General features: G+C 39.1%; 1 protein-coding gene across 5 annotated transcripts in view; it reads left to right on the plus strand.

The window, feature by feature from the left end:
• The window catches only part of sytl5 (synaptotagmin-like 5), a 47278-nt gene that overhangs the window by 11821 nt on the left and 18878 nt on the right, over window positions 1–16579 (plus strand). For all 5 annotated transcript variants that reach the window (XM_044217009.1, XM_044217014.1, XM_044217013.1 and 2 more), the window contains 4 exons: window positions 12576–12934; window positions 13019–13234; window positions 15327–15439; window positions 15584–15701. In XM_044217009.1, the coding sequence (XP_044072944.1) occupies window positions 12816–12934; window positions 13019–13234; window positions 15327–15439; window positions 15584–15701 (566 nt within the window). In that variant the 5' untranslated portion in view covers window positions 12576–12815. The remainder of the gene's footprint in view (window positions 1–12575; window positions 12935–13018; window positions 13235–15326; window positions 15440–15583; window positions 15702–16579) is intronic.

A 16579-nucleotide genomic window follows, 5' to 3' on the forward strand; every position in this document is an offset into this window, starting at 1 on the left:
CTAGGGAGGGTAAACAGCAGACACTCAGGAAGATTCCTCCCTGAGGGCAGGGCTTAAGCAACACAGAGTAGCTTAAATTTCTGGGTTCTCAGACTAGGTACTAGTACTGGGTTCTAGGTACAAATGCAGGAAGGATGTCTGATCATTTCACATTTTGTTTTAGTGCCAAACTAATTTGCACTTAATCCAGTTATCACAAAGTACTTGCTGTACAAGTAACCTGGGACCCCGGGGCTGTTGTTTGTAATCCGACCTTGCCCACACGGTGAATTGTGATAACTGTGGCGATCCCCTGACTTTTCATCTAGCGCCATCATCAGGTCAAAATTTCAGTTTGTTCAGTACTTTGGTTTATGACCAAATACCTGCAAAACTAATGACTTTCCCATCATCCTCAGCTGTATGTTGTGTTTAGTGCTAATTAGCAAATGTTAGCATGCTAACATGCTAAACTAAGTTGGTCACCGTGGTAAACATTATACATGCTAAACATTAGCATGTTAGCATTGTCATTGTGTGCGTGTTAGCATGCTGATGTTAGCATTCAGCTCAAAACATCCCTGTGACTAAATCAGAGCAGCTAGCATGCCTGAAGGTTCTTATGCCAGGCAGTAACTGTACAGATTAATCCCAATTTTAACCTCAAATCAGTCGCCATGGACTTTTTTTTTTGTTTGACGTTTGTTTGAGGGGTGCTTGTGGCTGCAAAATCTGGAAATTATGTTTTGAGTCAAAGACTGTTTATCATCCTCCACTGGCTTCAGACTTAACAGGTCAGGAAATGGTCTGAGGCATCTTTATCTTTGGTGATGCAATTTTAACGTAATAGGTTATTTTTAACATGAGTACATTTTATAACACACCATTAAATAATAAAGCAGTTTTCCTCAAAGCAGTCATTAGGATTTTGAATGTATACCAGAAAATATTAGCTTTATGAAACAATGTGAGGGCTCTGTGTTTAATCTGCTGTATGAGGAGCAGAAATAAGTCTTGAGCTTTCTTTTTTTGTATTTCTCACACGTCAAGGTTTGTTTTAAGATGTGCTGTGACTTCCACATGGATGAAAAACAAAGATTTCAAGGTCAGAAGACTTAACCCGCATTGAAGTCATCACTGAGCACCTGACTTAACTGTCTAGCTCCTTTCCCCCTTAAACTCCAGATCTGCTCTTCTGATTCCTGGTAGTCTTTTATTCCAGCAGTCACACCCAACAACACAACACAACCAACCAAAGCAATCATGCTTTTTCCGTATCTGGCTGTGTCCTTTCTCTGCTGGTCTGTTTGGAGGAGTGGCAGCCTTTTCCTGAGCCCACACTGCCCTTTCCTCTTAATTAGCGGGTGAAATGACACAAACAACATATAAATGCGAGGACAATAAGCAGCGGTCAGATAAGAATGATGCAGGAGAGTTCAGTGAAGGTGAAAATGGGCGAGCAGAAAGTGGAAGGAGGAGTGCTGGGAGTAGAGGACAGCTGAGGGGGGGCACTACCTCTCTTGGTTTGTTTTTCCTATTTTCCGGTCCATTGAGCTCTGCAGGCAACTGTAGAGGGCTGCAGGCTTGATAGGTCATTACTGATGACGGCTCCACTGAGAGTTGTAATGTTACGGTGGCTGTGACACACATGCTTCATGGCTGTAAGGGCAGCATTTTAAATATTAGTCATGGTTGCGAAGGAACTGCTTTAAACAATGGTGGTGGTCAAACACAGAGGCTTGTATGCTAAAAAAGACTTAAAGATGTTTCTTAAGTAAAAGTATGCAAATGTTATTAGCAAAATGTTCTAAGTATCAAAAGTAAAACTACTAAATTCATAAAAATGCCCCCTTGGAGTGTTATACTATTGTATATACTATAGGTGGTCGAGGTGGAGCTAATTTTAATAATTTTGTATACTGCTGTTTAGTTTAATCTATAACAATGCATCATAATACATAAACACTTTCGAAAAGTTACAAAGATTGTTGGATGCTGTTCATGACTACGAAAAGGTGTGGGGGAGGGGGTTTCAGACGCTATTCGACCATCTGACAAGCACTAAAGTTGAAGCATACTGACACCTTGCATCTGACAATTTTTGGAACTTTCTGAAACCGACAATCTAACATTCACGCCTACTTCACGCAGTGATTGTCCAGGTGTGTGGAGGTGAGAAAATAAGCAGGATTTGAACTCAAGCTCTCATTTTTTTTTCTCCATGCAACTACTTCTGTCACTTTTTTGTGTCTACAAACGAGTGCAACACCATGAATGTCTTTCAGGAGAGACTGTCAGAGTGTGTGATGTAATCCCCATTTGAGCGATTATCATGTCTCGCCCCTCTCTATGGCAGTCGGCTTTTCAACCCGGCTTTGAGCGCTATAAACACGTTTAACTTTCAGACACATGAACTAGTTTGTCTCAAGAATACCCCGACCTTTACAAAGTCGGCCTTCTCTCCTGTGCTAACACTCATCCTCAGTCCAAGCATGAACATTTGTAGACAGCCCGTTTAGAGTTTAGATCAAAGGATTGGCTGCTGTTCTGGTGGATCTTTCTTTCAGCTGCAATTTGACATCTCCACCCTCCCTGTGGACTCATAATCAGAGATAGAAAGGCCAAATCTGGCGAGGACAGAATGCTAGTCACCTTTATGCAAAGTGTCAGGCTTGACGGAGGTGAGTTATTCATATCGGTGTCTAATGCCGCTTCATTACCTTTGAGCCAACCAAGTAATTAAGGTTTTAAATTGGATTCTGATTGACAAACCTTGATGGGCTGTGTTTCAGCAGAGTTACTGAAATGCAGAGGATGAAGAGGAGTGACGAGAATGTTTGCAGACAGGTCCTCGCTTGATTGGCAGTGACATGGACAGTGTGTCTGACAGGTCTCCAGGCTGAGAGAGAGGGTCATTAGTGCACTGCAGTGGTTCGGATATGTTATCTGCCCTGAGGTGTTGTCTCTGTGTGTGTGTGTGTGTGTGTGTGTGTGTGTGTGTGTGTGTGTCAGTCAGACAGATACAAAGCAAGAGAAAGAACAAGAGAGACAGACAGAGAGGTAAACACTTATATGAACAGTACACACAGGCAGGGATACTTTCCACTCAGACAAACACGTCATGTATCATTGAATGTGTCATCTCCTTCTCTTCCAAACCCATCCAACTCTTCCCAGAAGCCTCTCTGGTCTCCTCCAGCATGCCAGATCTCATCTGGAGCTCTCTGTGAAGGCGATGGCTGCCTATTGATTTCACCTTCGCTGTGAACACAGGTCCACATCCAATCTCAGGAAGTGGATTACATGCAGGGAGATACACAGCTGAGATAGCGGGATAAATCTTATTTGCTTCATTTCCTTTAAGTTGAGATAAGCTGGGTGAGCCGGAAACCATTTTGAGATACAACAACATCCATATGGATCTTTGTCAGAATCTGCACAGCACTCTGTTGTAAAAGACACAAAGCATGAAGAAGATGCTGTGTGCTTGCTTACTGAGCGCTCTCAGTCTGTTGACATACTGTTGTAGACTCACTACTAAATTTGATTGGCCCAACTCTGGGTTTTATGGGCAGAAATCTATCTCAGAAGCTCTGTGCTCCATCTCATCCTCTTACTTATAAAAGTAATTGAATTTTATGTGTTCTGAGCGCTGCTGTGCTTTGATCATCGCTACATCTGTCGTTGTCATGATATTTCTCACTGGAATTACTCATTGAATAAAGGAGTTAGGCCATTTAACACTCTGTCTAGCTTTAAAGTCCAATTTGTTTTGCTATCTTGTGTGATTTCTCCTTTCACGCAATAGACAAGTAGTGTTTGCTTTTTTCCCAAAGAATTCATGTTTAGATATTGAAATAAAGTACAGTAATGGTGGTGTCGGTTCATAGAGCATCTTTTTTGGGTTGCACATGTAAACGCAGAGATCCTAAAGCCGTTCCAATACGGAAACGAAAATATTACAAAGAAAATAATATGAATCAGAACAGTAGCAGTAAACAAAGTATTAAAATCAATAAGGTAAATCAGGTCATCATTATTCTCACTCTCTTATGGTGGCTATTCGCATTCTCTAAATGCATCCATAGTCTTCTGGTATATCTTTGAAGCTTTTTGGTACTTACTAAGAATGTAATATAAATGCAATACATAACACTCAAACTAATCAATGAAATATTAAATCTACACTAATCAATATTTATATATTAACAAATGATTAAATGACTTGTAATGACGAACACACAGATCATTTTTACCCGACTGTGAAGTTCCCCTCAGCTCTACGGAGCGTTTTAGCATCTATCAGCTCTTTGTTCTGGTTTTACAGTCCACAACTTTCATCAACAACATTCCAGCAGCAGGCAGCTGTTTTCAGCAAAGACTTTCTAATAAACTCTCTGCACACTACCTGCTCAGCACCAAACAGCAGGTCAGACAAAGTTAGCGACTAGCTGGTGAACATAGCGGAGCATTTAGCAGCTAAAGACCCAGATATTTCCCTCAGGAGTTGGAGACCAAAACAAAGCTAAAAGAAGAGTGAATATTGGACTTACATTCATCAGGTTAACAGAAACACGACTCCAAAATAATGATGAAATGATATATAAATTAAATAATGATATAGCAATAATGTTGCTGAATGTCCGCTGGATGTGTAATTAGACAACTGTTTGCTAACATGTTCGCTATATCAACTCAACATAACAAATCAAATAATGCAGGCTTAACCCAAAATAAACATCCTTGTTTCTATTTACATCGGACAGACCTACAGGGAGGGGTTTATGTCTAAACATCAGAGTCCTGGTCACAATCTAATGCCGCATTCACGTGATGTGTGATTGATGGTAGCGACGGGAAAGATTCCCATGTTTACGAGTTGCAAGTGTTCATGTCATCAGACAACTTAAATGCATTGACAATGTAGCACTATATGCATAAAATTTGGGTTTAAAGGATAAGTCTGGGGATTTTCTATATTTTTGTTATTGTCAATAAATTCTATGAAAAGATGAAAACCAACAACGCGTTAGTCCGTCTCTTGATACTTACCGACTTCCCTTCCTTGTCTGTGGCACGTAAATTTCTAAAAACAGTTCAAAACAAAATATGAATATATTAATTTCTGTAAAAGGCTCAGTAATTTTCTAAAACAGCTGGGCACTTTAGTTTAAGCAAGCATTACTCAAATTGCTTTTGTTTGGGACTATTTTTACCTGCGGATTAATACACACTTGGACAGTGTATGTGGGATTTAATATGTTTTTAATAGTTTTTGGACAACAATGGAGCAATAAGAGAAATAATTAACATCCGGCTTTGGCTACACAGACTCGTAGGATCAATTCATTGTTGGTTTTGGTCTTTTCATGGGATTTGTTGACAATAACAAAAACATAGAATATTGAAGGATGTATGGATCTATGTTACCCGAGAGGCCCCTCGATATGACTTAAAAGGATACAAGAAAGGACATATATTTAGACCTACAGAATATCCCTGACTAAGGATAAAAGGAGGAGGTCTTAAGACTTGGATACCAGTATATAAGTGAATCCTGTGCTTTAGAATAGTCGAAGAGACAGTATTTCCCATACTGTTTATATAGTATATCAGTATATGTAATATTCTCTGGTGTGTGCTATGGCACCGGTGTAAGCAGCTGTGAAGTGTGTCAGTATTGACTTTTGTTGATGAATAATTAATGTTTTCTACATTTACTGCATGTCTGCCATTGTGTTTGTGTGTGTGTGTGTGTGTGTGTGTGTGTGTGTGTGTGTGTGTGGACCATATAAAAGCCTGTGTTGGCTGGCTGCAGCCAGCAAAAGGAGGTCTCTGGCAGAGTTGAAGTGACCTGCTGTTTAATGGTCACCAGAGACGCTCTCTGCCACTCATCATCACTGTCTACTGCCGTCTGTGTCACGTTAATGATTCAGGAGGAGAATGTACAGCATCCTGTGAATTATTACAAGTTAGGGGTTATACATTAAAACAAATGAAGAGAGCTGAGCCACAGTGCATTTAAGACTGTAGGTCCCACCGAGTTTCAACCTAAAGAAAACCATCTAGACAGAATAAGGGTTAACAGACTCGTGCAGCTGTCTGTTACATGGAATTAATGATCTGGACAAGCTGCTCTTCACACTATAGCCACCTCTGTCAACATTGTGCGGTCATGTACATGCTAGAAAACCTAGCATCTGGGGAAATTATTTGGAAAAACATCAGCCTCCCAGGAGATGAAGAATCTGCTGATACAAGGTGAAGAAGCTACTGTACGATTTATTTACTGTCTTTAAGGCAAAAAAGATCTTTGGAGTCAAAGATCTGCGCTGCTCCTCGCTGAAATAACGAGGCTAAAGCTGAAGTCGAAGCTGATGAATTTTCAATTTGTAGAGGATGGGGGTGACCCACATTTCTGCAGAAATACACCACACACACCATATAACGTTTTCTCGACCTCATTCATTCCACTTTAACTCTCTCACAGAAAGGTTTTGTAACCACATTTACACAGAGTGTAAGGTGTGTGATACATTCAAAGCTTCTGCAGACGTTCGATATTGGGGCTTACATATAGAGTTAGACAATTCATGCTCATGTTCACACCTATGGCCAATATAGAGTCGCCAATGAACCTAAGCTACATGTCTTTGGACATGCAGACAATACTGACAAAATCAAATTTCACAGTAAGCCTATTTTTAGTAAAATCGATGATGTGACTGTTTTGAAGTAATTTTTTCGAATTGCAGCAAAATCACATGGTGAAGTTAATTAGCTAATTATGTAACATATAAAAGAAGAAATAAAACAATCTTCCTTTCACAAATGAAAACTTAAATTCATAAGCACTTAGCTCAATTAAATACACTCAGGAGTTTTGTTGCTACAGCTATACTTGGTCTGGTATGACCAGTAGCTTATGGTGGCTAATGTTAGCGAATTTATTTTACTTTACTTTTACTTTATTGCTGACTAACTGACATTACAGAGTCAGTTCACTGACTTTATGACTCTTCTCTGTTTGTGCTACTGTTACACCATGTTTTTAGCGCGACCATTTTTCTGTTATTGCCAGTTGCGGCTACAGAAAAGTTACTTAGTTTCGTTTTTAAGATCTTGTTTATAAAGCATTTGGTCTAATTTACTGAATAACAGTCGAACGCAGTTCATTGCTTTGACCATCAGTTTGATTGAAGTTGAGAAAACTATTTCACCACTAGGTCCATTTACTAGCTGTTCTGGAGCTTTTGATCATATCACATGATCCATGAGTTTGCCCAGTTGTCATGAACTGAAAAAAATAGAAATTTGAAAAGATCTTGTGAAATGATCGAAAAGCTCCAGAACAGCTACTAAATGGACTGTGAGGTGCGATTGTTTTGTCAATCTCTTGATTGTTTATTGTAATTAATTAGTGTGAGTAAATCGTTAATTGTTTGCCCGGATGTTATGAAGTTGTCGATGTTCACATTTCCATTTTTTCTGAGCACTTCTCGTCCAGAAAACATGGAAATTTGAACATCGACAATTTTGTGACAACTGGGCAAACTCCATCTGCTGGTGAAGATCATGTAATGTGATAAAAAAGCTCAACATTATATACTAAACAGACCTTTTGGTGAGATTGTATTTTAAACATCAGTTTGATGTTATATATTGTGGTATAAATACATCGATATTGGCCAGTATCGATAATGATAATGATTTCAACAATATTTCCCAGCCCTTGTTAATCTTAATTTACTGTGTAGTGCTGAATCTAGTTTATGATGGATGCTTTTTTTCCCCCATCATCTCCTAAGTATGGAGAAGATTTTGCTCTTGTTTAGAATTACATTTGGGAATGACAAATGAAACAGAGAGAGACAGAGATACAGGGGATGGGCATGCTTCTCTCATTTGTTACTTAACTTTGTAAATTAGCTTGAATGTGGGTGTATACTCCGACAAATATTGTATTATGTGCAACCTAATGTTCAAGTAACCAAATCACATTTGCAAAGACTTCCAGTTAAACCAGTCATACTGTGCAGATTTCCAGTTAGCAGCATATTCCAGCTTTAAGGCCATCACCGCTTCTACTTACATTGTATTATATTTTATTACAATTGCAATGCAGTAAAGACAATAAACACCTGAAGAGGACAGATGTTTGTTGTTTAAATCACAGGAGCACTGATGAGCAAAACAATGCGGCTGGAGGGGAAAACTTTCTAATGTCATGTTGAGATGCTAAAGTAAAGCATTATAACAATACAAAGGCGTTAAAAAGATCACAGAGGTAATTAACACCACTGTGACAGTTTGAACAAAGCTGCATTTTAAAAGCTGGGGTTATTTGATAGTTTCCTTATTATAAACAAATCCCATGAAAAGACCGAAGCAAACAATGTGTTAGTCCGTCTCTCAATACTTTCTGACTTTCTTACATTGTCTGTGGTTCTAAGCTCCAACCAGCCCATTGGTTGCTACTGAATACATAAATCTTTTAAAAGGTATGCAAATGTAGTTTCTTTTTTTTTTTTAAAGGCTCTGTTACTTCCTTAAGCAGCTGGGTACAGCAGTTTTTAGCAAACGCAGCTCGAACAAGAGTAAATTGTGCAATTGTGGGGGACGATTTTCTGCTCTAGTGAGTATTTACAGCAGCAGGACAGTGTATGTGGGATTGAATTAAAATAAACTGCAGTGCCCATGTTCATTGTAATGAAGGAACGTCACCCAGTGCAACACAGTGGCTTATTGGTGTGTTTGTAATCATTTCTGGACAACAATGGCTCTCTATAACACAGAGGAATAAGATATATCAGGCTTTGGTTACACAGACAATACTTGTTGTTTTGAACTTTAGAGGGGATTTGTTGACTATAAGGAAAATAAAAAATATTACCAGACTTATCTTTTATAGCCTCACTGAGCTGCTGCTTCTGACAGGGCTGCTGTTTGCAGAGTGCTTCATCCAAAGCCAAACATAACCTGCTGTATAACAAACAAACCCGGACCCTTTTACAATGTCAGAATGTAATCAAATAAAATTAGTCATCTTAGACTGTTTCCCTGTGAAACTATTTCCATTTGAAGAGTTTCCTTCTGGAAGAACAGTCCAGTATTGAACTACACTCAGTCCAGGACCGAGATGAAAGCACTGAAGGACTGAAGCTGTTCTTAAGGCATCGTGTGACCTTGGTTTATGACTTCAAAGTCATATTTCTGTTCATTTGTCTTCAGGCTGAATGTTCAGCAATGACTTTATATTATCTTTATTCCATGTTCATTTCTCATCCACGTCTACTTTGCTTTTCTGCCAACTGGAGCCCAGCTGCTCCCAGCACACCTGTGGTCTTTAATTGGCAGATTGATTGTGCTGTCTGTAAGCCTGACCGCCTGCAGAAAACACCAGACTTACTGGTGGTAATATGCCACAGAGTTACAAAACACCAAGTAGACCACAATGTGGCATTGTGGCCAGATGTCCCTGGTAGAACAAAGACTCAGTGACAAATCCATTATATGTTTAAACCACATGAATTGTGAATGGTGGAAAAGATGAAAACCTTCCCCACACTGTGTTGAGAAAGCAGTGAGTCACCGTGCTTTCCTCTGAGCTACGTTATTAGTGCAGAGCTGAGAAGTGAGTGCATTTCCTTTGCTCAAGAGCCAAAGTTTAACTGTCTCCTCACTCGTGTTTACTCAGGACAGAGAGAGCGGCAGCGGGAATGTGTGCTGTGTGTACTCAGGGAGGACTGCGTCAGGACACCACGCCTACTGCAGCACACAATTCAAACTCTGAGATAGTGTTTTGTTCTCACAGCACGACTATAATATGATAGAGGCTCAGATGAATATTAGTTTCTCTTTATTGCTGTTGTTGACCAAATATTTGTCATGTGTGCTCCGTACGTCAAGAGTATCATGTGGCACAGTTGCTTGGCTGCCAGAATTGTCAGTGTTGACAGCATTTTTGACTTCCTGCTTTATGTACACTCAGTTACCAGTTTATTAGGTACACCTAGCTAAAACTAACACTTTCTAACAGTCCTGCATTAAATTATACCTTCAAGGTTACAATGTTCAGTTTTTGTTGAAATTGTTTTGAAGAGGTGTTGATTCAACTTTACGTCATTTTCTTTAGGTTGTTTGTGCCATTGGCTGGTTTGCCATGAAATTTGGTACAGACATTTGTGGTCCCCAGAGGATGTCCCCTACTGCCTTTGGTGATCCTCTGACATTTCATCTAGCACTACCAGCAAGTCAAAGCTTACACTTGTGAAAGTCTGTGAAATATCTCAACATGTACTGGATGGATTGGCACAAAATGTTACATATATATTTATGGTCCCCTGAGGTTGAATCCTACTTACTTTGGTGATCCCCTGACTTTTTCTCTAGCTCCACCATGAGGTTGACATTCGTGGTTTTGAGTGAAATGTTGACAACTATTGGATGGATTGCCATAAAATGTGGTACAGACATCCATGTTCCCCAGATAATGAATTGTAATGACTTTGGTGATCCCTTGACTTTTCATTTAGTGGCCAATGTGGCCAAATACCTGCAAAACTAATGTCATTCCAATCCTCAGCTGTACTTTGTGTTTGGTGCTAATTAGCAAATGTTAACATGCTAAAATAAGATGGTGAACATAATAAACATAAACATTAGCTTGCTAGCAGTGTGAGCATTTTAGCATGCTGATGTTAGCATTTAGCTCAAAGTACCTCTGTGCCTAAAAACAGCCAGAAGTCTCAGTAAGTGAATAGTTGAGCTGTTTTAATCTTTTAAATGCAAAGGTATCTGTAAATCGTAATTATTTCCTCTGTTAAATCCCCACCTCACGTCTTAAAGTGAAGGAAAATCACTTCTTTGGCTACAATGCAGCTGCAGTTCAGCTTAAAATGCTATAATCACTGATGTCACGATGTGCCTTTGATTGCAAATGAAGCTTAGATGATGTCTGCCGGTTCATTAGTGCTAATTCATGTAAAATGAAGGGAAGAGGCGAGAGAAGAAAGGACGAGGATGAAAGAGACGGTAATGAATAAGGACTGAAGGGGGCTGGTGTGGGCTTATGCAGATCCCTCTACTCCATTCAATTTTTATTTCCCAACTTCATGTACACAAGCACTGGCAGAATTTTGTCCCTCTCCTCAGTGCCTCATGTAACCCCAAATATATATATATATATATATATATATATATATATATATATATATATATATATATATATATACATATGTGTATATATTTACATATAAATATAAATACATATATATATATATATATATATATATATATATTGTTTCTGATCTTCATGATTGGTTTAACTGACAATGTGGAAAGCTATTTTTGTGCAAATCAGGTTATTCACAGCAGTTTACTGTTCAGGCACTGCAGCTAGATTAAGAATAATGTCTGTGTGTGTGTGTGTTCATGTACAGCATTCAAATCACACTAACAGTAGCATCAGAAGAAATCAAATCCACTTAGCATTTCCACAGCACAGCTAGGAGTGACATTTCCACTGCTTGACACTGTTCCCTGTGGACCTTTTATCACAATCAAAGTGGCCATACCTCATGTGGTATAGCCATTAATCGTAAGGTTGGCGGTTCGATCCCTGGCTCCTCCTGTCCGTATGTCATTGTGTGTTTTAGTAAGATACTGTACTCCAAACTGGTCACGATGAGTGTGTATGCACTCTATGGAAAAGAAGAGTCTACAGCCATGCTAGCTGCTTTGTGAGGCTGTACTTAGGCACAGTGGTGCTTTGAGCTAAATGCTAATGTCAGCGTGCTAACATGCTCACAATGACAATGCTAACATGCTGATGTTTAGCAGGAAATGTTTACTATGTTCATATTCTTAGTTTAGCATGTTAGCACGCTGACCATAGCACTAAAGCTGAGGCTGATGGGAAAGTCATTAGTTTTGCAAGTATTGAGTTATAAGAGAAATTAAAATTTTTACCTGATGGCACTAGATGAAAAGTTGAGGGATCACCAAAATTATTGCAATTGATCCTGTGGGGACATGGGTGTCTGTCCTAAATTTCATGGCAATCCATCCAATAGTTGTTTGATATTTCACTAAAAACCACAAATGTCAACTTCATGGTTGTGCTGGAGAAAATGTCAGGTGATCACCAAAGTCTATCGGCTTTATCTTCTGGGCACCATGAATATCTGCACCACATTTAATGGCAATTTTAGTCTGGACCAAAGTGGTGGCCACTTGCATGGCTAAAAAGTCAGTCTCTTTGTACAAAAGCATCTGCCAAATGAATGTTGTGTAGTTGTGTGCATTGGCATGCAGGTGTGCTGAGAAATGTGGGTGTTGTGCTCTAAATGTCAGGCTTGGAGCCTAATTAGGAGGTCATTAAGCTGCTGTGGAGCTGTCAAATGTCTACCAATTACTTGTACTTCCCCTTGTAATCCTGAAAATCATTGTCTCATTTTAATTAATGCTTTTTACACTGGCACATTAATGAAGACTTTAACTACCAACCAATTTATTGGTATTTTATTGGTTTTATTGGTTATTAATGTCAGCCACATTTCACTGACTTTCTCTTGTATCTGTTTGACCTCATCTAGGTTTCCTGAGAGTGGTTACCTCTTGTCAGCTTCCCCAAGAAACAGAAGATTAGTGGAGGAAACATTGGAGGGACACTGGGATGTTCAGACTATGCCAGCACTAAAAGAACAACAACCTGTGTGTTAGCAGAACATTACAGAAAGAGGAGCACTTTACAGCATAATGTAGTCTTTCTGACTTCTTCCATGCAACATCTTTGCTTGGCTGATTTCACTGGCCGAGTGTAGATTAAAGGACCAATGGAGCAGGACGGGGAGGATCTGAACCTCTCTTTTCTGCTGGAACATGAAAGAGATATGATTCTGAAGGTGCTGCAGAAGGATGAGAAATTGAGGAAACGAGAGGAGAAGAGGATACGGTAAGGACTTCAGTGTCACCGCTTGTTCATCTCGCTCTGAGTTTTCTGAATATCCCTTGATGTTCTCCTTCTTCTGTCCTACAGGAAGCTGAAGAATGAGCTGCTGGAGATCAAGCGAAAAGGTTCCCGCCGGCCGCAGGAGCTGGGGGAGCGACAGTGCGCTCGCTGCCTGAAGACTTTGGGCCTGATCTTCGAACGCGGAGATCTCTGCTTGGAGTGTCAGCAGCGCGTCTGCAGCGACTGCCGTGTTAAAACTCCCAGTACACGCCAGTGGAGGTGCAACGTTTGTACCAAGATCTCGTAAGTGTGATGCCTGCAGGAACCAAAACGGGAATGGACTCCAGATGGTTTAGATTAGATGGTCAATGACGCCACATCTGACTCCATTTGTCTGTGAGGGCCTCAGGTGTTTCAGTGCTGTGATCTTCTACAAGGCATAAAAGAATAATTCACCCAAACCCAAAAATCTAAAGCACTAAAAACCTAGCTTGTCACAGCAGGAAAAGCACAGTAGTAGTTAGTGGTTCCCAAACTTTTTTAAACTATTGCACCCCCTTTATAATGTTTCATTTTTCATGGTATCCCTCCAAGCACTCCATTCATATGTATGCTAATTACTTAGGCTAAATGTATTTCTTATGTTTTGTTAAACATAACAAGTAAAATTTCCCCACACTTTAGGTTTTCAAGGACTAAAAACACACAAGACATCATGCATCACCTCTCTTAGTCGCTTGATGTATTCAGTATCTTTGCTGGCTAATGAGGGTTGTTTTTGTATTGAGATGTCTCTTGAACTTAGTTGGCACTATTGCCACATTTGCCTTTTGAAATGAGGCATTCAAGTGTGAGACAGATAGCTTCCCCTTCCCCATTAAAAGATGTAAGACTGTAGACTGTAGACTGTAAGACTGAGATGTATAACCAGAATCAGAATCAGAAATACTTTATTGATCCCCGAGGGGAAACTCTTTTGTTGCAGCAGCTCACTGTCACGTCAGTGCACACAGGAATAGAAGTACTAAGCAAAAAACATAATACACTATAATACAGGTCAGATAAATTAAGTACCAAGTGGATATAAGTATAAATTAAAATAAGTGTGAGGTACAAAGTGGGTTTACCGGTTGATGATAATACGGTATATAGTAATAGTGCATAAGCTTTTCTTTTAGTTCTGTTTACAATGCCACATCTTTCCATTGCTGCTCTGACAATCTATTTCTGACTGTTGTACATCTGGAAAGCGTGTTAAGTTACTATGACAACCAACAAATGTGAGTTGCAGTCACCAGTCCTAAGGTGGGGACACACATTACGACTGCTGAGCTGATTATGAACATGATCGGATAAAGATTTACATTGGCAACCGATGATGTCGCTTGTGTGTCTCCCAAGAGAGACATGCAGGTAAACAAACAGCTTTACCTGAAATTAGCTTACAAAGTTCACTCACCTTTGATACATTTGAAAACATAATATAAAAATATAGCTAATTTAAATGTCAACTTGTTTTTGTATGATTAAATGTTATTAAAAATGTAAAAAAAAAAAATCAGAATCAATTAGCAGTGGGTTTTTTCTACAATCACAAGTCACACAATAAAAAAATTGATAGAAGAGACACCAAGTTCTAATAATCACACTGTGGCCACAAGATGCTGTTTTTGAATAAGTCTTAAGACTTTTCTCAACTCTTGCTCTCACAAATGTTTTCTCTCCACCTACACATGTAACCCGCAGCTAAAGTTCACATGCAGAAAATCACCAACTGAGACACAAGCAGACAAATTGCAAGGAGAAAAAGTGGTCACTTTTCATCCAGGGTATCTGCAGGTCTTGAAAAGTCTTAAAACCTATTTATTTGAGTTTCCCCAATAGGCCTTAGTAGGTATTAAAAAGTCTTAAATTTAATTTACAAAGGTCTTGAATATTTCTTCTAGCCTGCAGTAGGAAGTAATGTAAGTTATAAAATGTTTTTGTTTGTGATTTCAGCAAACACTGGCTGAAAAATCCCCAGTACTCTTGTTTCAGACCTCTGACCTTATGTAAAATCTGTCCATTTGTTCATCCAGGTCTTCTTTATTAGGACTTATTGTTATATACAGGTTGGAAGTACTGACAATAATGTGATGTCATTACCTTCATGCACTCTGTAAATAATTCTACACCTTATCATCCTTACTGGTTTTCATTGATATCTTTCATATGACAATGTGATATGAAAAAGTCTTAAAAAATCAACTTTGTGAACCCTGCAGAAACCCTGTCATCACAAAATAACTCACTGATTGATGATATCTAAGAGTTTAGGTGGATTTTTCATTTAAAAAACACTGGAAGTATGTTAAAGCAATGAATTCCCAGTAAAAGGTGGACGCTGTGTTTGCAGGGAGCTGAAGGTGGTAACAGGAGAGTGGTTCCTGGAGGAGCGGTCCAAGCGCTTTGAGCAGGGAGTGCTGAGCAGTGACGTGATCAAACAAACAATCATGAGTAGCCCAACCAGTGAGTTTCACCACTAATGTTTTGAAAACCGTAAGGCTGTTATCCAAACCATAATGATTAGGTGGGGTAGTATGTTTTGGTGGTCAAGTAGCGTAGGATATACGCTGATTTTATTAATGGATTCTTGATGTTTTTGATCACAAGCCACGGACAAAAAGTCTACAGAAAACCTGTCAGCCCCTTCTGAGTCAGAGAGACCCGAGGCCCCAAGATCCAACAGAAGTGCAATACTCAACGCTGTGGACGGTGCCAGGAGGAAAGGGTAAGTAGTAGAAATAGAGTACAAAACAGCTCAATTAATGTTCATGCAAATACATAACCTATTCTGAATTTAACAGGGTTTACTCAGTGAATTACACAACATGAAAACATGATGCAAGATATGCAGTGGGACAGGAGAAAAAAAAACACCACATTTGCAGTGTGTTGAGGACTCGCCTCAGTACTAATGCATTAGAAAAGATCAAGTGGATGCTTATTTGATTTGATTAAGACCCTGAATGCATTTTAAAATACATTTGGTAAAGCAACACAGCAGTTATTAGATTGTGCCGGCTAGCATCACTCCTCATCCTCGCTGCACTCTAATGGTTCCTGAAGTCATCACAGTGATTCGGACAAAGAAGCCATATAAAGAAAAAGTAAACCAGCTCTGATAACAATAGAGATTAGGGCTGCTCTGTTAACAAATAATGAACTACTTTCATTTCATTTATCAGAGTGGTGGCTGCCGAAGACTGTCTGACTCATAATTCAAGTCATTCAAACACAATTTATTCAAACAAAAAAAATGAACTTTTTTTTATTGATCATGTGTCTTGTTAGCAGGAAGGTTTAATATAAAAAATTGTGTTCCTGCATCTTGTACACAATTTCATAATGAGTAAGCATTCAGAGTGAAAAGGTTGAATTGTTTTTAACGTGCATATGAATCTAGATCTGCATCAAAATTCACAAACAGTAGTAATAGACAATCATGGGATTCATATGGCAGAATTTTGACAATCAAGTAAGTATTGTAGTAAAAGACAAATAGAGAAAAGTTAAAAAAAAATTACAAAATACTTTAAAAGTAAAACTAAAATCTACAGCAATGCTAGGAGCTCTGTGAGGCTGTACTTAGCCACAGCAGTGATTTGA

Source organism: Siniperca chuatsi, linkage group LG12, assembly GCF_020085105.1.
Source record: "Siniperca chuatsi isolate FFG_IHB_CAS linkage group LG12, ASM2008510v1, whole genome shotgun sequence".
Taxonomy (NCBI): Eukaryota; Metazoa; Chordata; class Actinopteri; order Centrarchiformes; family Sinipercidae; genus Siniperca; species Siniperca chuatsi.